The sequence below is a fragment of the Myxine glutinosa genome, chromosome 11 (assembly GCF_964187855.1).
Source record: "Myxine glutinosa chromosome 11, kmMyxGlut1.1, whole genome shotgun sequence".
NCBI lineage: Eukaryota > Metazoa > Chordata > Myxini > Myxiniformes > Myxinidae > Myxine > Myxine glutinosa.
In genome coordinates this window covers 67315636-67336669 of record NC_136271.1, presented here as the reverse complement: position 1 = coordinate 67336669, position 21034 = coordinate 67315636, and the positions used below count along the sequence as shown (strand labels likewise).

At 44.3% G+C, this 21034-nt stretch overlaps 2 protein-coding genes across 2 annotated transcripts in view; one reads left to right on the top strand and one right to left on the bottom strand.

The window, feature by feature from the left end:
• The window catches only part of AHCTF1 (AT-hook containing transcription factor 1), a 111782-nt gene extending 109655 nt beyond the window's left edge, over positions 1–2127 (top strand). The window contains exon 35 of the mRNA XM_078786737.1: positions 1580–2127. Coding sequence (XP_078642863.1) covers positions 1580–1778 — 199 coding nt within the window. The 3' untranslated portion in view covers positions 1779–2127. The remainder of the gene's footprint in view (positions 1–1579) is intronic.
• LOC144894187 (saccharopine dehydrogenase-like oxidoreductase) lies at positions 1483–21029 on the bottom strand. The gene is made up of 16 exons (XM_078786279.1): positions 20879–21029; positions 20637–20758; positions 17691–17816; positions 17374–17418; positions 16945–16997; positions 15232–15314; positions 14817–14999; positions 14689–14738; positions 12997–13127; positions 11936–12053; positions 6590–6709; positions 5818–5874; positions 2742–2853; positions 2447–2528; positions 2222–2339; positions 1483–1912 (listed from the first exon to the last, which is right to left on the bottom strand). Exons 1-15 carry the CDS (start codon positions 21027–21029, stop codon positions 2237–2239), a joined length of 1536 nt encoding a protein of 511 aa, XP_078642405.1. The 3' UTR covers positions 1483–1912; positions 2222–2236.
• Between the last annotated feature and the right edge of the window lie 5 nt (positions 21030–21034).

The following is a 21034-nucleotide window of genomic DNA, read 5'->3' as shown; positions in this document are numbered from 1 at the left end:
TCTACCGATCCATAGCATGTTTTAAACTTGTATGTTGGAAATCTAAAGCTTTTTCATTCATTTTGACATTACTTGTCTCTTCCCAAGCACCTGAATCACGACGCCTTCCTCAGGTCACAGGGACGAATTTTTTTGTGTGAAACACGTGTGGATGTACTGCTGATGCAGTGCCCCCTGTAGGTTAGAGCAGGAATTGGTTCACGTTCACCTACTCGTCGCAAAAGGACACCGTGGGATCTTTCACATCAAACTGTGATGGTCACTATCTCCAATTGTCGAGTCTGAAATAGTCAAGCAAGAGTTCAGGGTTGTCTGGACATACTCTCTTCCAAGGGTATCTTCATACTTGGCTTGGCACCTTCCACTGGAAACACCTCCTCTCCCAGTGATTGCTGGAGTGCCACAACGTCTTGGGCTAAGTCTTCTTCTTCATATACAAATGACTACCCCAATGTTCTTGCTTTTTGTAGATTCCAAATTGTGCTGTAAAGTATCCCCATCCCATCAATAGGGTTAGTGGTTGCTTACCACTCACGTGGAAAGGATCAGATGCTCGTTTGAAATGATCATTCAATATGGATGAAATCTTAATCTCATCCTGCATCTCCAAGGATTCTCAAACCCAATTGTGTATTTCCATAATCAACCACTGGAAGTTGACCTTTTGGGCCTTACCTTAATCTATCTCTTTCTCTTGGATTAGATAAAATCTAGCTCCAACCACGGAATCCCTTGTTGTTCCTCATACCACCTCCAGTTGTGCCAAGTCCTGTCTTGAAATCAAAACGACTCGTGGCTTCCAAGGCCTGACCATAATTCTATGAAGTACTGCTCTCGTTGATAGATGGGAGGTGGAGGTACGATCTCGTCTCCTGCAACCAAAAGCTCAACACCATTTCACAATGTAGAAGCACAGGACCAGCTGCTCTATCAGATGTGTTTTTTTTAACCATTTTACCTCGCACACGTAGTGCAAAGTGGGATAAAGCAATTGGTTCACTCCTGGCTGTACAGACGTCAGCCTGTGATTGAGGAACTTTTTGATTTCAATTGAATTCTATATTTTGAACACGAATCGGAAGCTTAGGTAGCAGTGCTTCGACATGTTAGGCTGTCCCGACCAATCAAATTTGTCGCTCACTCTGAATGCGGCGTACCAGCAGGATTCAGACAAAATGGCGGTGCTGAGGAATGCAATCACAGAGCTGACTTCATCCAAAACATGTTTTTATGCATTTTTCTCTCTCAAAGATCGTTCCAAAATAGTCCGTTTCTCTGCAAAGAGTTGGCACAAGGTTCCGCTCCGCTCTGGACTGTTCTGTTTAAGCAATCGGCTTTGTATGGTTTCCACGTAATTAAATCCCACTCTTCATTTTGCCTTCAGGTGGGCAGTTCACTACCTCTCTCCTGATGAAGCTCTTATTCAGCTTTGTTCACCCATTCCCTTTATTCGGTCTCTACATTGGTTTCCTATTAGCAAAGTAGTTTTGTTTATATTTTATTGTGCATTTTTCAAATTACAGCAACGTACCAACCTACAATAAAACACCTGGTAAAGCATTTAAATTGTTACTAACAGGAAGAAGGCATTGACAATTGAAGAACTCGACCTCATCTCTCCATTGGCAAGGCCAGCAATGTGGTCTCAACATGTAAAGCAGTCCCGGACAAGCATCAGCCACAGGATGACCTTGAGAACCCGGTCTCTCTGGCCGCGCCAGGTCACTCGCAGGAAGCTTGGTCCCACCAAGAAAGCACCTGCGGGATCTCAGAGTTAAAGCTTCCAACAGGTGGAACTTTGCTTCAACATTAAAAGCGTAGCTAGAGAATTCTTTGTGGATGTTGCTTGACAAGATTTGACTTGTTTTTAAACGAAAGCTCCACCGAGCAAGAGATGTCAAAGGTGATATTTCTACAAAGAAGGGCAAACACAAGTACAGTAGGCCTTTGGTCTCAATCAGCAAATCCTGTGTATTTTTTCAAGTGCAACATCTACTGCAAAAAGCAAATCCTCACTTTTTTTCACTTTCTTCGACTTCGTACATACAAGTTATGTTAAGAATCTTAATGTTTGCTTAAAAATATTTTAAATGTAAATTTAATAAAGGTCCAAGTTTCATTTGAAAATTTTTGTTCTATTTTGCTTCATCCTTTTTCCCCACACCAAACCAATGTGCACTTTCAAATTCAAAGACCCATGGTTGCACCCTCCCCCTCTTACCAGCACAGACAGGTCCTATTTAGGCCCAGTCAGCACAGAAAAGTGCAAGCCATGCTGGGTCAGGCGCTTGATCAGACTGGTACCACCAAAAGCAATGCCAGGTGTGTACACACCACCTCTGCATACAATGGAACCACGGCACATGGTCAGAATCCTCTTAGGCCACCACCTTCCTTGTGAAAGTGTGTGTGGTTATGTAAACCGAACAACAATTGCAAATCTCACTTTGGGGGAAGAGCACTCTGTTCTTGCAGCAGGGTGAGACCACATTGCACCAGGAAGATGGATGTTGCTATGTAGCCAGGATCTGCACACAGTGCATTGCATCAGGTGCTCATTTACATTTTATCAAGGACAGAAATAAGGGTAAGTGACCAGGCAGCCAATGACACCACCAACAAGTATCTGGTGGCAGGTATATAGAAGGGGCAGAGTTTAAATGAAATGTTCACAGACAGGTACAAGAGGCCCTGCATAAAGCCTGCACTACCCCAACTCATACAGGTTAGAACTTGCTTACCTGGTCCTCGCACTTGAGTTATAATCTTCTGCTCCGGCTTGTCCTGTTTCATGTCTTGTGTTTGGCTGAAACCTTCCCCAAAGAAAGTCATGCTGAAAGAAGTTTCCTCCATCTGTAATGAAATCCTCATTAATGTTGAACCAAAGCTGCTTTTACAAGAGTTAGATTCTAGATAACAGGCAACTACCTGGATTACACACTTCACTGTGGTGCCACCGTCATTCAGAATTACCTCCTTTAACAAAGGGAAAAGAACCACAACAAACACACTGGCATCATAATTGTGGCGGGCCATGTGGCAAGGGGAAAGGGGGGCTTATGGGTGTTCCTTGGGTAAACTGACTTTTCATCGTTTTCTGACCACCCGTAAGCTCCCTTTTTACGTGGCGTGCCACATATGCAGAACAGGCAGGTTATCCCACACTCAAGGTCATTAATTATCCACCTGGGTTTTTCCTAGCAATCTCAGACATGAAAGCTCTCCCAAAACTTATCGAGGTAAAAGCAAGTTACGGCTCTTCTGGCCCGATGTCTTTAAAACAGACGAGCGAGTATGCGCTGTTGAAGCTTTCCAGGTAGGAAGCAAAGTTTTTATTTGTAAGGAGGATATCTCAAAGTTGTGGATGGATTCGGATGAAACTTGCTGGACAGGTAGGGTGTGTGTGACAAGGATGAATAGATTCGATTTTGGTGAAGATCCGAATCCAGATTAGTTTGTGTTGGTTCTGGGGCTGGTCAATTGTCTTGGTTTGATGATTCTGGTCGTGGGTCGTTTTACTCGGGCGCTGGTGGTGCCTGCACCACACGTGGGAAGAGGACTTGGTGCGTCTAATCAAACCACTTATGGGGAAAATCCAGAATCGTTGCTCACCTCCATTCATTTGTTCCTCCCACCTGTGGAACCAACCTTGTCAATGTCTTCAATCTTACTCTTACCTTCAGTTCTTCAAACCAGCCGGTCACCACCATCTCAGGTCATCCATCATACACATATTATATATATATATATATATTAGCAAAAATACCTGGCGTTGCCAGGTAACAATGAGTCGCTTCCTGATGGGAATATGATGTACGCAATCTGTGTCCATTATCTAGAGCGAATTTTAAAAATAGATCGCAGGTACACTGAACTCTGATGCAGTGGAGTGACACCCTATCCCATGGAAGTTACACTCACAAACTGCTTACAAAGTATCAGGCTATGCTTCTGCAATTAAATAAACCATTCCTGTAAGACAATGACATTATTTTGCTCCTTCACCTCAGTTTCGTTCACCAACACTAACACAACACTAACACAACACTAGCACACACACGAGAGATGGGTATATCTCACCGGCACCGATCTCAAAGCGAGCTGCGTTTTACCTGACAAAGTTAAATTTAAAAAACTAACACCAGAACGAGAATCCCAGCCTTGCTTAAATAAATACATTTATACACTTAGTTATAAGATCGCAAGATATGGTAAATTTTGTCAGATTTCACTCCAGATTTGGACATTATTTAGTCTACAGCATCCAATCCTCATAACCGAATCCAGATTTTGATAATAATCTTCAATTTTGTTATGATAATCGATCGTGTTTCCAAGGCAAGGCACGTTTGAGTAGGCTGAAACAAAATGGCGGCTTAAGAACCCAGTGAGGTGCAGTGGGCTGACCAAGATGCAGTTTTGTCAGGTCAGTCTCGACTGCCACTGGTAACATGTAACCCAGTGCTACCTGCCACATGGTCGGGCAGTCGGCGACTAAACTGGCTACCCTCACTGGCTTGCCAGTGGGGAGGGTGACTGACACCCCGCAGGACTAAAAATAATACCTGTCAAAGGGCGGATGAGCTCCCTCTGGGAGCCAACGGCCATCCAGTAAGGAGATGGTGTCTCCAAAAAAAACTCATCTAGTTGGACCGGTTCCTTAGGTAGAAGGTTGAAGGTAGAAACCGTTCAGAGTGGTACTTCCGTTCGGACTTAGGAGCGTTAAAGTGGTGCCCGGAACCATCTTACACTCTCCATGTCAGGATTGCTGAATTTTCTTTCTCTCTCTCAAACTACAGCTAACGGGCGAGCTTCAATCTTTCTCACAAATAAACATCATACATTTTTCATTATACACTTTTCTTCTCTTCTATTTAAGGCCTGGCCTCGATGAGGGCTACATAGTCCGTGCCTGTAGCCTCCAACATAAAAAAAAAGATGGTGGGCCACCATATTGGTAAGCCACCACATCGGTTTTTATTTCTTTTCTTATGAGCACCTCATTAATCATCTTCAAAAAAGGATGTTATAACACCCAAACCAGTTTTCATCCTTGCAATCTGTTGGAGGTCCAAGTGTATGCATGCAAAGTTCGGGGCCGCTAGGTTTCATGGTTTTGGAGTTATGGAGGAGGCAGACGGACACTGCATTTTATTGTTATATAAATCAGTATATTTACAGTATATGGGAGTGTACACTGGATCAGCATGTCGCTGCATCCTTGGACGACTCCTCAGCACCATCCCGACACACCACCGTGTATGCTACGGAATGAGGTACTGACCTCGGAAGTACTCATTTCACCGACCTCAAAAGGATGACAGGCTGAGTCAGCCCCACCTGGTATTAATTCAACAGTTGAATGGGATTCAAAGTAGCAAACTCAGGACCTGAGGATCCCGAGCCCACCACCTTAACCATTAGGCCAACACCGGGTGTATCTATACGCAACAATGATCTTTTCTACCCTGTGTCTTTGCCTCCCCTCCCCCCCCCCCCCCCCCCCCATTTTTCTTTGTCTCTGCTGTTAGTTGGTATACCCCTCTTTTCATACTGTTCCTTTTGTCCTGTTACATCCTGATCTCTTCTATGTCCTAGCTCCTCTATGAGCCTAGACACTGTATACAAAAAAGCGCGAGTGTGACATGGCGCTCGAGACAGCCCGGCCTAGCAGTACACTCGGTGAAATGCTGTTACATTTAAGGTTGTCCATTCCTAACGGGGGCTTAACATTCCTTACTACGACTTTTGCTGATGAGAACATTGGACAAGTGCAGACAAACATGCAAGTCGATGACAACTACTTTTGTTGCATACCTGCTTTTTTGTGGGTCCTTCATGTGAGAATACACCAAAAGAGAAGATCTTGGGGTACTGAAAAAGCATCATGTGGTAAATATCAATGAACAATCACCATAATAGGGACAAATAAGAAGGGTATTTTACAGTTGTTGATATTGACTATCCACCTTTTACAGTAAGAAAATGTTGGCATAGTGAAAAATAAATAAAATACTCGGGACAAAAGGGTACAATACTGAGTTAAATGGGGATGATTTGTGTGTTTAGCAACAAAGACTAAATGTTATCGTAACACGACCGTGTTAGGTTCAGCACACAAATCATTTAAACTGACTTCATAAGAGAACATTTCCAGAGCACTAAATGCTCTTATTAGAGCATAAAATAACAAACAGGTTCGAACTTTCATCAAAAAGTGTAACTTCACTGAGGTTATTAAATATTCTAAAAAGGCACAAATTAAACAAGATGAAAAACAAACCAATTACAGCGGTGCTTCACACAGGAAGGGCATCCGGCTATAAAAACTGCCTCAAACAGGGCGCCATGAGGTCATGGGGCCCGCAAGGCCAACCCCCACTCTAGCGGGGAAAATGGCCTTAAAACGATCATTCATTCATTCTTCACACAACTGGTTAAAAAAATGCCAATGAATGTTACATGACTCTTCAATGGGGAAAATAATTCATCAAGTAGTTGAAGGACCGATTAAGAATATTCACACAAACCAGTAATGTGTGCCAAGTTTTGCTTGGTGTTTTCTGCAAAAAAAAAAAAAGACCCTCACCTTTTCCAAGAGTTTTCGTCCAAAGCTAAACCTGGCCAATAGGCCAAACATGATCCCCATGAGGATGGTTAGTAGCAGATAGCCAACACTCCCCACAGTGGCATATGCTGCGTACTGCAACTGTAACAAGAATTAAGTGCAACTGTAACGTACTACAAGGGGGACGGGGGAGGAGGGAGGAGGGGGGAGGGGGAGGGAGGAGGGGGGAGGGGGAGGGAGGGGGAGAGGGGGAGGAGGGGGGGAGAGGAGGAGGAGGGGGCGAGGGGGGAGGGGAACAACTGAATTCCAGATCTCAAATCATCCCTCGTGCACAACAGCGATTTCTACCTGTTGGCAGTGTGAACTGAAGAGGACGAAGCCCAACATTCTTGATCCATTATATACTTATCGCATCCTGCACAGACTAATGGACCCAAGCTTCGATCTACCATGATATATGTACCCCAGAGAGGATAATAGAAACTTTCCCACCCCACCCTCGTGGCTCTCACATAGAGAGCAGGTGTACACATGTAAATAAACAAACAAACTTTCCTTTTTCCAGCCTTCCCAGCCTGCATTTCCAAATGCACAAACTATGATTCATATATAATGCAAACTTATCAAAGCTAACTAACTTCAAGCTAACTTGGGTTAAGTCAAAAAAGCATTTGTAATACAAAAATATTTGATTTCTATGTCACCCTCAAACATATAGGTGGCAGGGGGAACAAATCCTTTAAAACAAACCACGTGTGGTTCCTCCAATGATAAACAGGGTGTGCAATGCTCAACTGAGGAGGATCTCGGACAGGATCCCATCCACAGAGGCTGCACGGGATACAACCTCTTACCAGAGCAAAGCTGGTGGGACCAGAACGGCACTCGGTAGAACGCATACCTCCTCCACCAGGCTTAACTGTTTGTTTTGTATTCCACTGATAGGCCGGATCTGGATTCGGACCTGAACCAAAATCTAATTGGCTTGTAACCGGAATTGTTACCTAACCAACTGGTCTACCAAGTTTATTCATAACTCGTCCATAACTTTTATAAATATCATGTTATATATCACTTTTCACCACCCGATCTCTCAATGGTGAAGAATCACTTTAATTCTGGTAGCTGGATCCGAATCCTGATTTTCACCAAAATCTAATCATTTCGTCCTCGTCACATACACTACACCTCTCTGCCAAATTTCGTCCGAATCCGTCCACAACTTTTTGAGATTGTTCTGTATCTTGTCTTGTTCACAGACAGACAAACAGACAGACAGGGGTGAAAACATAACCTCCATCCACCTTCGATGGCGGAGGTAATAATATCCACGGAGGCACCCGTATCCGTCCTGGCAACCAGTGGGATCAAATTTGTGGAGCCAGATTCAGGTCTCCATTTGAAAAATGTGCTGCGAGTTAGTAGGCCCTTATCCAGAATTGTTGTTGCCTTGAAGGCTGCCAGATTCCAAGGCGAATCTTCCCGTCTTTTCGCTGACAACATGCATTTTAAGGCCATGTTCCCTGCTAGAGCGGGGGTTAGCCTTGCGGTCCCCATGACAATCTTCTCCATTTTGCCCTATTTTCTGCATCTCTCCTTGTTAACCCCCTTGCCCGCATTTCTTCTTCCACCATCTTTAGCCAAGTCTTTCTCGGTCTTCCCCGTCCTCTACTTCCTTCTACATTAACTTCCATCACTCTTCTCAACCAGTCACTTTCATCCTTCCTCAATACATGACCAAACCATCTCAACCTGTTCCTCTTCACAGCATCAATCACAGGCAATATTCCCATCATCTTTCGCAATTCATCATTTGTCTTCCTCTCTCTCAACGATACTCCGCACATCCATCGAACCATTCGCATTTCCACCCTTTCCAGCCTTCGTTGCTGCTCTACGTTCATTACCCATGTCTCGCTCCCATAAATCATAACACTTCTCACACATGCAGCATACACCTTTCCCTTCAGCTTCAGCGACACTCTCCTCCTCATTAGCACGCCACTCAGTTCCCGAAACTTCTTCCATGCACATCTCACTCGAGCAACCGTTGCCGAGTCTGATCCACCTTCTCCATTCAGCATGTCTCTGAGGTAGCAAAATGTTTTCACACCTTCCAGCTTCACGCCGTCTCCAAGATCCAACTCAACATTTCCTCCATCTGCAGCTCCCTCTGTGCACACCTTACATTTGAATGTAGCTGCCACACTGGTTAATGACCCTCTCAGACCACTACATTTTTGATGAAACCACTCAGCACACATTGTACATTGAATGGAGTTCACTCCGACACCCTTCCTGCACACAGCACACGGCCACTTCCCAGTTCTTTCCACCTCACCACATGCTTTACCACTTGCCATCACCTTTGTCTTTCCGATATTCACCTTCAGACCTTTTGTCTCCATACATTCCTTCCACTTGTTCATCTTTTCCTTCAGTCCATCCATACTTTCCGCAATCAACACCAGATCTCTCGCATACCGCATACAACAACTCCCACGGTAAACCCTCCTTTACGGTCTGAGCCAGCACCTCCATCACAGCTACAAATAGTAGTGGACTTAGTACCGACCCCTGATGCACTCCCACCTTCACCTCAAACTCACCACTGTTCCCGTCCTTCGTCCTTACAGCTGTGCGTGCTCTTTTGTACATTGCCATCACTACTCTGATCAACCATTCCTCCACTCCTAACTTCCTCAATGCCCATGTCAATACTTTGCATGGAACCCTATCGAATGCTTTCTCCAGATCAACAAACCCAAAAAACAACTTCTTCCTCTTATCCATGTACTTCTCCTGCAACTGCCTCACAATGAAAAGCGCATCTGTCGTTCCTCTTCCTGGCATAAATCCAAACTGCATTTCGTCGATCTTCACTTTCTTCCTTATCCTCCTCTCCAACACCCTTTCCAATACCTTCATTCCATGCTCCAATAACTTTATCGCTCGGTACGAGCCACACTCCAGAGGGTCACCTTTCCCCTTGTATAGAGGGACGAGGGTACTCAGTTCCCAATCCACTGGAATGCGGCCTTCTTTCACCACCAGATTACAGATCTCTGTCATTCTCTTCACACCCCAACTTCCTGCTGCCTTCAACATATCTCCCACAACTCCCGTCGGCCCTCCCGCTTTTCCACTCTTCATTGCTTTTATCGCTTCCTCAACTTCCTTCTCAGTTATCTTCTCTGCCGGTCCTAAAACTGGGTTACTCTCTATGTTGCCATCCCATTCATTCTCTGTATTCAACAGCATTTCCATATATCTTTTCCATCTTCCTTTAATTCCATCTGGGTCGACAACGATTTGTCCCACTTCATCCTTCAAGCAACTCACCCCCATCACATCACACCTCTCTGTCGCTATCTGCTTTGCAATCCTGAATACTGCTTTCTGACCCTCTTCCGAATCCAAGCGTTCTCCGAACATTTTCCTACATGCCTCCTGCGCCTTTGCTACCTCTTTCTTTGCAGCCTTCCTGGCTGCCTTATAACTTTCATGCTCTGCTGTTTCTGCTCCCGTACCCTTCGTCTTCTGCCACTCTTTGAACTTCTTCATCTTCTCGTCAATCCTCTTTCCAACCTCAACATCCCACCACCATGTTTCCGAGTGCCTCGGTGGTCCTTTTGTCCATCCACATACCTCACCAACGGCTCCCAACAAACTAGCTTTCATTGACATCCAACCACTTTCAAGCTCAACCACATCATCCTCTACCCTACTCAGCCTCTCTTTTAATGCCTCCCTTACTGTCACCTCTTTCAACCTCCACACCTTCATTCTCGGTTGGTACTTCACCCGCCGAGCTCTCCTCGCACCTTTCACCCTTATGTCGCAGACAACCAAGTGGTGCTGTGAAACAGCCTCCTCCCCTGGGATCACCTTTGTGTCCCGGAGGTGCCCCCTATCTCGCCGACGCACCATCAGGTGACTGGGTTACTCTCTATGTTGCCATCCCATTCATTCTCTGGTTGACGTCGTTGTTGTTGTCGGTTGTCGACGGTTGTCGTCGACCCACCTGACGTGTATGTAACAAGCTTATTGTCCTCTTTCTGGAACTGAGTATTACAAATCAACAAATCAGCTCCATCAGCAAACTCCAAAATCCTTTCACCTTCTCCATTTCTCACACCATATCCGTAACCCCCATGAACTCCCTCAAAACCATCCATACTCCTTCCCACATGTCCATTCAGGTCTCCTCCCACCACAACAACTTACTCATCTTTCACGTTTTCTCCTCATCTCACCTCACTCTTTCTCATCACCTCCTCATGACAAGAATACCAATATTCATACAATTGTGAGAAAAGAAAAAAAGGTTATTGTTATTCGTGAGCTACATCCGTGTACTATTATATATTTTCCTATGTAAATAGTAGAGCTCCTTCCGTATCCATCACACTTTATTCTAAAGCAGTTCCTATTATTGTAGTGCAGGGGATGTCATGAGACTGGTGCACTGCCGGCTTGAAGCGCTGGAGGGATGAATGCAACAATCCAACGATCAGTATTCCAACAAACTATGGACAAAGGCCTTGTTGAAGGTGGGCGATTGCCCAGTCTGGCTTTCGATGCAGGCTCAGAAATCAAGTTGTGCTTCAGTCGAGAACACTGCACGTTTTCAAACATCCTTCAAATGCAGAAACGGCAAGGTCTTATGCTGGTAGACAACGGTCGTCGCTATAGTAATGCATCAAAGGCAGCTTGTGTAGCATTATTCAAAATTTCCACGTTATTACAAAGCATTGGCTGTTCTGCAATGTGGAGAAATGTACACGTGGCCGTAGAATGAAAAAAAAAGAATGTGGGCCGTAAAAGGTTTGTTCACGTCAGTCCGCATGCTGAGGCTTGAGTCAGACTTAAAAGAAGCATTATTTGCCTGAATCAAGTCGTGTTTCGAAGTTGCGTGTTAAACACGGCTGAAAACAGTGTATTTGGCCAATGAAAGTCCATTTACTCGAAACAAACAAGCGACACCATCTCGAAACAATATGTACTTGGTGAAATGGTGCTTTTTGTGGTGGAGGGTGTGGAGTTTATTTAAGTAGTGGGGCACAATATATCCAACCCCCAACTCTTCCCTCCAGTGCTTAAAGCCAACAGCTCACCACCGTCTCGTTATCTTCCATCCCAAGCCACGCTTGACTACCTCACCACCAACACGCAGCTTACCATCTTTCACTCTTCCTCACCTCTTCCCATTCATTTAACTACACGCTCGTATCCCTACCATTCCACTGTCGATACGTGTTACTTTATCCTTCATAACCTTTATCTCTGAGCCAAGATCATATTTTGAAAATGATACAAATCTTACATCAAATATCAAATATCAGACTATGCTTGTGAACGACTAACCGGGACTCTCTCCAGGTTTTCATGCATGAAGCGTTGCGTGCGTCGAACAACTGATACATCAGAGCCGGGGAATGGGAAAGCCCAGCGCTCCACGTCTTTGCTGTAGAACACCATGCCCCTGCAAGGTGCAAGCAGCACACATACATGTCATATGAGAAGCATGAAAAAGGCATTTGGCACATTTCACCTGCAGAACTACAACTGGCACAAGGAGGCAGGTAAAAAAAACAAAAAACATCAACACCACAGTGGAGGGTTTGAACCCAAAAATGAAGACCCCGCACCTCCCTAGGTCCAAAAAAGGAAAGGAAGAGGGGGAAAAAAATTTTTGGGGGCTTGGGCTACCGCAGATGATTGGCCCACACTGAAATAAAGAGGGGGGCAAAGGGCTTGAAGGGAACTTTGTAAACAAACATGGAGTGTTCTAGATGGGAACAAGTATAAACTAGTGGCCTCTGAAGAGCCTTCCAGAATCCCGTGCTTGGTGTAGCTCTAGTCACAAATTGCTGAAGGGGATCCGAGATTGTGCACTAGCCTCCCAGGGCGCAATACCCGGGTTCGGGCCCCCGGGGTTCTGGCGGCAAGCCTGTAGGAACACCGATTCAAACTCCCTCTAGCAAGCACTGCAGAGCCAGGAAGCATCCCCAGTAGCAGAAAGAACCCTCAAAACTCGCCATACTGCAGCCATCCTCAACAGCTTGCAATAGAACCAAAGTTTCACTAAAGGACAGGTGCTGATACCACCCCTGGCAGCTGAGGAGTCTTATCAGTTTTTTTAAATGGTGGAATAAAAATAAGGGTTGGGGTGGGGATGGACAGGGTGTGGCAAGAATAACATCACGAAGTACTAAATCTCTAGCTCTATTCACTGTGAAACCTCAAAATTAAGTAGTTAAAAAACACTTCTAAATCAATACCGATGATCATTTGCCATTTCATGAACTTCTTGTTTAATTTCCTCGTTTAATGCGTCATTAATGCTTTAAACATGTGGCTTCAAAACCTCCAGCTTCAGAAGGGACAAAACACCAGTGCTGCCCAAAAGTGACATCAGTCTTCACCTTTTGGTCAACTTGCGGCCCATTACTGGCAGGGGCTTGTAACCAAAATGCTTGCGCAATGTGCGCAGACTGGCTTGGTCCGAAAAGCCATGAATCGCCGATTGCCATGTGCCAAAATGTACGCCAGCTCCCTGTTCGAGAAAGGTACCACGATCAACTCGAGAAAACCGTCACAAGAAAAGTAAATGTAGATTCAATCAGAATACCCAGAGGCAGCTTGATAAAACACGATTAAAAAGCTAAAGAAAACGCAAAATTATTTTTCCTAGTCCTCGCTGGCTGAGTGGCTTGTCGTCGTGGGGCCTCAACCATCTTGTGCCCATACAAGCCTTTGTGCCTAGGCCCCAGGGGGATAGGATTATTCATTTCTCTCCTTGTATACAAGCTTGCGTGGCCCCTCATCCCTTTTTATATCTGTTGACTGCCTGGTTTGTTCCGTCTAGCTATCGCATCTTGTCCACCTTTCTCCCCATATAAATCTTATAATAAAACCCATATTAATTCCAAGATGCATCTCATGCCTTTTTTCTTCCTGCAATCTTGCAACCACCATTATTTCCAATTGGGTACACGTTGGGGATGAAAACACAGCTACAACTCATCACCCCAGCGTGGTGGGTCTTTGGTAAAATAGTTTGGCTATTCACGGAGGCACATCAGGCTCGTGAGTCTTTGATGCGGCAGTATTTCTGTGCCAAGTCTTGTCTGGATTAGTTGAAATATAGAGGCTGCGCAGGCCAAACACTTCATTTTGTGATCTAATTTGACCTTTGTCGACTGCTGTGAAATTCAAAGGAAAAACACACGACCAATGTCTACTTGCTTTAGTCTGAAGGACCATGATAGTAAGGAAGCATTTTGCCAATTCTTGTCTGGTCGAAAAAGAAACGATTGGCAGGACAAGCTTAAACAAATGAACATCCAATTTTAAACTATCGCCACCTGAAAAAATCTGAAAATGAATATAATCCGAAAATTTTCCACATATTCGGATGAAGGATGTTCAAAAGCACCTTTATGCCAACTCTCATATCCATCAATTCAAAAATAACGGCATGGAAAGACAAAATGTTTGTTTCACCTTTGACCCCTTAATATTTCAGCAAGGGCTTGGAGAAAAAATAACGAGCTAATACTCTAGGTACCCCACCTTTTGGATTGTATGAAATATAAATCTGTAATATGAGCTAAATCTTGAACGGTTTTTGAATTTGAAATATCACGTACACAAACCAAATTACCGAGATGGTTGCCATGGAAACATTATTCAGTGATCTCATCTAATCAGGATCACAGCAGTGATCTCATCAGGTTGAGATAACGTCATGAGGAATAGATATGTGCAATATTAAAGCGAAATATTGAACGGTTTTTGAAATATCGCGTACACAAAAGTACACGGACAGATGATTGGTCGGTCGAAGCCCGTTTTAATGTTCCCCGTCTACAACCTTGTTGGAGAGGTGGGGGACAAAACCAATAGGAAATGGGACTGGCTGTAATGGAGCAATATAACACATCAAATTTGAAAAGGAATAGCTCAGAAATCAAACAATGATGTTTGATTTTCTTCTTTCTTTCTAACAACTACTCAAAACAAAAGATAAGAAAGGAAAAGAAACAATACATCTTCCCTCCCTGTAGGAGGGAACACAACGACGTATCCAGCATATTGGGTGGCGTTGCTGTTACCTCGGCCCCAGTTTGGATCGCCAAATAGCTTTCAACTGCAGTCAAAGTCCCTGTAACACAAAACAGATTAGCAAATATATACCATGCTAACTACAGTAGCAGTGCATGCCTCGACTCGCTCAAAGTACCTGGAAATTGGTCACGTGTGTAGAGTACTCCCATATCAGCTGGGATAGAATCAAAGCCACAGCTTCCAACGACATACACACCCTTCTCAGCAGCCATCTTGTCATACTTCAATTGCATACTTTCCAGAAACTGCAACAAGAGTGAAAGACTCAGTAACAAAGTGAATTGATGGGTAATGGGTCCTAGTTAATTTTCTCCATCATGAACACGGCATTTAAGGTTTCTCCTATTGGCTTGTTACTTGTTAGTTAAGTTTTCATCCGTTTGTGAGCAAGATATGTCAAAAGGTTATGGACGGATTCTACAAAACTTAGTAAAAATGTTTGGATGTGTGACAAGGACGGATTGATTAGATTTTGGTGAAGATCTGGACCCGGATACAAGAATTTTTATGTCTCCGCCTCCGAAGGTGACCAGAGGCATTGTTTTGCGGTTGTCCGTTCGTCTGACCTAAAACCTCGTTTTCCTCAGCAACCAAATGTCCGATTGAGACAAAACTTTCAGGGTAGGAGTGACACACATGAAAAAATTTTTAAATGATAATTGTGATGTCATAGGTTATGTAGTATTGCAACCATCTTGGAATAAACGCTAATAATTAAATATATATTTTTCGGAAACCGCTGAATGGAAAAATTTGAAACTTGGCACATTAAAACCCTAAAAAAACATCTTCTCTCAAACCACCAAATTGATTGACTTGAAACTTTACGTGCGTCATTGACTAGGCATGGCGATTATTGATTTTGGAGTGAAAAGATCATAGGCAAAAGGTCAGAGGTCATGTTAGGTAAAAATTGTGTTACCACGATAAGTTGTGAACCATTGATGGGATTCTGACCAAATTTGGTACAAGTATGTATTATGATGTAAAGATTAACTGATTATATTTTGGGGTCAAGAGGTCAAAGTCTGTAATAGGTCTATAACTTGAGAAGGCTGAAGGGATCCAATTCAAACCTGGTACAGGTATGTATAATGATGTAAAGATTAACTGATTCGATTTTGGGGTCAAGAGGTCAAAGGTAAAATGTCAGATGTCCGGTCAGGTAAAGATTATGTTGCTACACCAACTTGTGAACAACTGATGCGATTTTGAGCAAAGTTGGTATACGTATATATGATATAAAGATGAACTGATTGGAATATGGCATCAATAGGTCAAAGGTCAGAGGTCATCTCAGGTAAAAATGTCATAACCTGAGAACATAACCTCCCCTCCCCTCTGGTCTGGTGCTCCTGCCTCACACCTAGCCCGTCTTCACGCTGTTGAAACCAAAGCGTTCAGAATCATTGGAATCTCCCGCGATGAAGCTAACTCCAAGGGCCTTTCACTCACTCACCGCAGGCAGGTTGGTGGTCTTTCCGTCTTCTACCGACTCCTCTCTGGCCTTGCCCCCCCAGCCCTCTCTGGGCTCTGTCCCCCAAATATTCCTACAGGTCGCACAAGATCTGCCTGCAACCCTCTTATGGTTAAACTGCCAAAATCAAGACTTTCTGCTCACCTTCACTCCTTCATTCCTCTTTTCTCCCGCCTCTGGAACAAACTCCCTCACTCTCTTCAATCCCACTCCACCCTCCAGGTCTTTAAAACAGCTGTTCACCACCATCTCTTATCCTCCCCCATCCAAAACCTTGATCTTTTCTACCCCCGCTAATTTCGGTCCCCTTGTGTTTTATACTTCTCCCATCGCCCCCCCCCACCCCCCCCTTCCCACGCCTCCTGCCCCCAAGCCCTCTCCCTCCCACACTTCTCCCTGCTCTCAAATGTTGTGGTTGTGTGCTTCCCCTTCTCTCCCCATCTTGTCTTCCGCTCCCTCTTTTTGTATATTTTGTTTGTCTGGTTGATTTGTTTGTGAAATAAATGTTAGCTCTTTCACGAGCCTCGATTCAGTATACAAAAACAAACAAAAAAAAACAAAAACAGGTGAATGGATTTAAATCAAATTTGGTACAAGTGTTATAATCTTGTAATAATGTGGGCGGAGGCATATTGGTCAATGTTGTGTTGTCGAAGAGTGTTGTTCTCCCTTATTCATGGTCTAGGCTCATGGAAGAGTTATGACGCAGAACAGATCAGGACACAACATAACAAAGGGAACAGCAGGAGAAAGAGGAAATGCCAACAGCAGGGCAGAGGGAGAAGTAGAGGGAGATGGACAACCAGGGGATGCAGGTAACTGTGAGGGTTAGGGAGAACGCAAAAGGTGGACAAGATGGATACATAAGCAAAACTTTTGGGATGGGTGGGGGTGGTTTAACGGGTGTAGAAAAGATCATGGTTTTGGATGGGGGATGACTTGAGATGGTGGTGAACAGCTGTCTTGACGACCCGGAGGGAAGAATGAGATCAAAGAGAGTGTGGAAGCCGGTTCCACAGGAGGGAAAAGACAGGAATAATTGAGTTGAGGTGAGCAGTGGTTCTGGATTGAGGCAGTTTCACGAGGAGGGGGTTGCTGGTGGACTGCGTGCGTCTTGCAGATACTTGGGGGACCGAAGGGGGAGGGCATGGAGGACAGAGGGGAGCAAGACCAGAAATGACTTCGCTCTAGTTACCTCTGCCACTGAAGTTGGGTGGAGGTTAGTTTCACCCCTGTCTGTCTGTGAACAGGATATCTCAAAAGGTTGTGTTTCGATTCTGACTACATTTGGTGCATGAGTTCGGGAGATGACAAGAACAAGCCGATTAGATTTTGGTTCAGGTCTGAATCCAGATCCGGCCTATCAGTGGGACACAAAACATAAACTGTTCAACCTGGTGGAGGTATGCGCTCTATCGTGTGCTGTTGTAGCTCCTTTTGTTTTAATCATTAAAAATGTGAAAGTTGACGCAAGAGTGAAATGATAGGGGGTGGCAGGTCAAAAGACCTAACAAAGGGGTGGAGAGGAGCAGGCAAGCTGGTGATAAAAGGGAAGTGGGTTGGCTGAGTGCAGCAAAGCTTGGCACTGGGCAGGGAGGATGCCAACAGGTGGTACGAGGTAGCAGCAGCTTTGAAGGACTGGCAGGAGGAGCACAAGACTGGTTTTGTGGTTGCTTGGTCATTCGCCCCCACCCCCCTTCCAATCCCCCCCTCCCCCCCACACACACACACACAAGGAAAAAAATGTTGTTCTTTCTGATTTTTCAAAGTTATCCTCTTGCATCTCACTTTAAAAAAGGAAACTCAAAAAAACTCACTCCAAAACATGATCTTATTCTATGTTCTACTTGTACTTCCTGTACATCTCTCACTTTCCACTTTCATTGAAGAAAAGGCTTCTTCCTCCTTCCTTTAAAAGCTTTTGCAAACATTACAAGTCAGGAGACGACGATGGTTCACGAGCGAGCGGTATTCAATGACAAAGGTCAAAACCGACATTGAAAATATATAAATAGGAATGTATTATCTGTTATGAGGTTAGTTAGCTACACAATACCGAAAATGCGGTTCGATTCCGACAACTTTGAAAATTTGACCTTTGTGACCTTCAAAGGTCAAAGGTCGAAGATTCTGAAATTTGTTGGAAAACTTGTATTTCATGATGTATGTGATAATATAAAAACATGTACGACATTTCACCCCATCAGGAAGCGAACAATGTAATAAAACCATCAAAAATTGACTTTTCTAAATTTCATGACCTTGTGACCTTGACCTTGGGGCGAAAATGAAAACTCGAGCTCCGTGGGGCTAGACACATGACATTGGCCGAACCAAATACCGAAACCCATGTCAGATTCCGCCAAACCCCTCCAAGAAGATGTAGCTTGAAATCGATTATCCCCTAAAAAGACATCTTTTTCGGGCGTGGCTCCGCCCACAATGGGCGCAATACGCCCACTCTAGGCAGGACACAACTAGATCATGATATCAACATCCCACCCAAGTTTCATCAAGATCGGATGATATCATCGGGTAGTTATGCTGCGGACAGACAGACACACACACCCATGACGAATATATAGTGGTCACTGTTTGATAACTTGTGAACCAAAAATGATTTGCCTTATTTATTTAACATCAGCACCCCCACGTTCTTCTTGATCACAATTTATTGTCCCCCGTCGCACCGCGGAGCGAAGGGGGGACTATGGTTTTCCCGTGCGTGCGTACATGCCTAAGCGAAGGACCGCATTCGAATTTGGTGTGTGGGTGCAACCCACGTCAAAATCGAAGATGGCCGCCACCATATATATGTCTGAACCTTGTGAGCGAAATATCTCGAAAAATAAGCGAAGTACCAACTTCTAATCTGGTGTGTGGGTTAGGGTGGTCCAAAAATGCAAAAAAAATCACTTTTTTATCTGGATTTTGATGCTCTATTGGATTATTGTTAGAAATGGTTAAATCATTCACCCAAAAAATATTTTGCATCTGCGTCATCTATAAACTCATACACACTCAACATATAAATTTGTCATTTTGGTCAATTTTAATGAAAATCGTCCATGTTGAGGCTGACAAAGACTTTAGAAATATTTTTTTCCGAAATAATGTCATTGATGGTACATACCCCTGTGAAGTCCTCATGGTCGAAACATGAGTCAGACATGTATGAACATGTTTCAAACATGTTTCAAGCATTGTCAAACATGTTTCGACCATGATGATTTCACACTCACAGGTGCAAGCGCATGCAAAAAGTCATGAACCACAAAATGGCTTCGTACAATAGTGCATGTACTTCTTCCACCTAGGTTGCTATTGGATTGTTCTCATTTAGCCAAATTTGGTGAAAAACGCCATATTTCAATTGAAGTGTGTATGAGTTTCTAGATGGAATTGAGCGAAAATATTTGGTGGGTGAATGTTTTAGATCATTTCTAACAATAATCCAGTAGAGCATCAAAATCGGAGAGATCGATGTTTTTTGGACCACCCTAGTGTGGGTGTATCTCGGCACAAGCAAGAACGCTGTTTAAAATTGGGTCGCCACGTCAAAATCCAAGATGGCCACCGCCATGTATGTCTGAACCTTGTGAACGGAATATCTTGAAAAATAAGCGAAGTACCAACGTCGAATCTGGTGTGTGGGTGTATCTAGGCAAAAGGAAGAACGCTATTGAAAATTGGGTCGCCACGTCAAAATCCAAGATGGCCGCCACCATATATATGTCTGAACCCTGTGAACAAAATATCTTGAAAAATAAGCAAAGTACCAACTTCTAATCTGGTGTGTGGGTGTATCTAGGCATAAGGAAGAACCCTATTGGAAATTGGGTCGCCACGTCAAAATCCAAGATGGCCGCCTCCATGTATGTCTGAACCTTGTGAGCGAAATATCATATCATAGCATGTTTTCTGCGTCTTCCATTTTGTCAACTCACATCACTTCCCAGACGGGGGACCTAGGCGTAACGCTTGTTGTTATTATTCTTCATGTGGCATATTTTGCAAACGTCTCATCGAAGCGCTTGGTCTGTCAGCCATCCTTCGATTCCTACAGCTCGACCTTTCTCTGTGCCTTCCACCAAAACTTCTTCCATCCCATGATCTTTATCTCAGAATGTTAAATATGGGAATCTTGATAAGTGCAGTTTGTCTGCGCACAACAATCAAATCCACTTCACGATCTTTTAGTGTCAAACCCCTCCGTGTCTGTACCCTCCCCCACATCTATGAATCTGCTTCCTTCCAACCCCACCCCTTCTGTGTCCCCCTCTTCAGCATCTCTCCACTTCATGTCCTCCCTTTCTGCATCTCCCCTTACCCGACCCTCTCCAACCTTTCCCTCACCCACCCTCTCAAAGCTTCCTCCTCAAAGCATCCTCTTCTTGGCTTCCTACTCATTCTGCACTTCTCAACTTCCCCCTCATCCCATCTTCCTTCCCCCCTCACCCGCACCCTCCGAGCCACCCACCTGTCGCGCATCCTCCCAACGCTGCCTCCCTTGTCCCTCACTCTGTGGAGCTCAAACATTTGAGGCCTCCGCTCCAGCATTACAGATCTCTCAATCCAGGCTGCCCCCGACAGTTTAACATTGTATAACAGAATCCTTCCTCCCATCGGATGTCCCTGACTCCTTAGTTTCTCTCCCCTGCAATAGCAGCATCACTTTTGGTCAAAAACCCAAAAATTACCTTTGGTTGCGGCACAATTAATACAGGCACATTTTAAAACGGAACTTTGTATTGTATCTGCAATCAACATTGGGGGGACACATGAAATATGCAACTTTTTTGTGGGTTTCTTCCACACCACCACCCCCCCCACGCCCGGTTCATGCCCCATAGGGT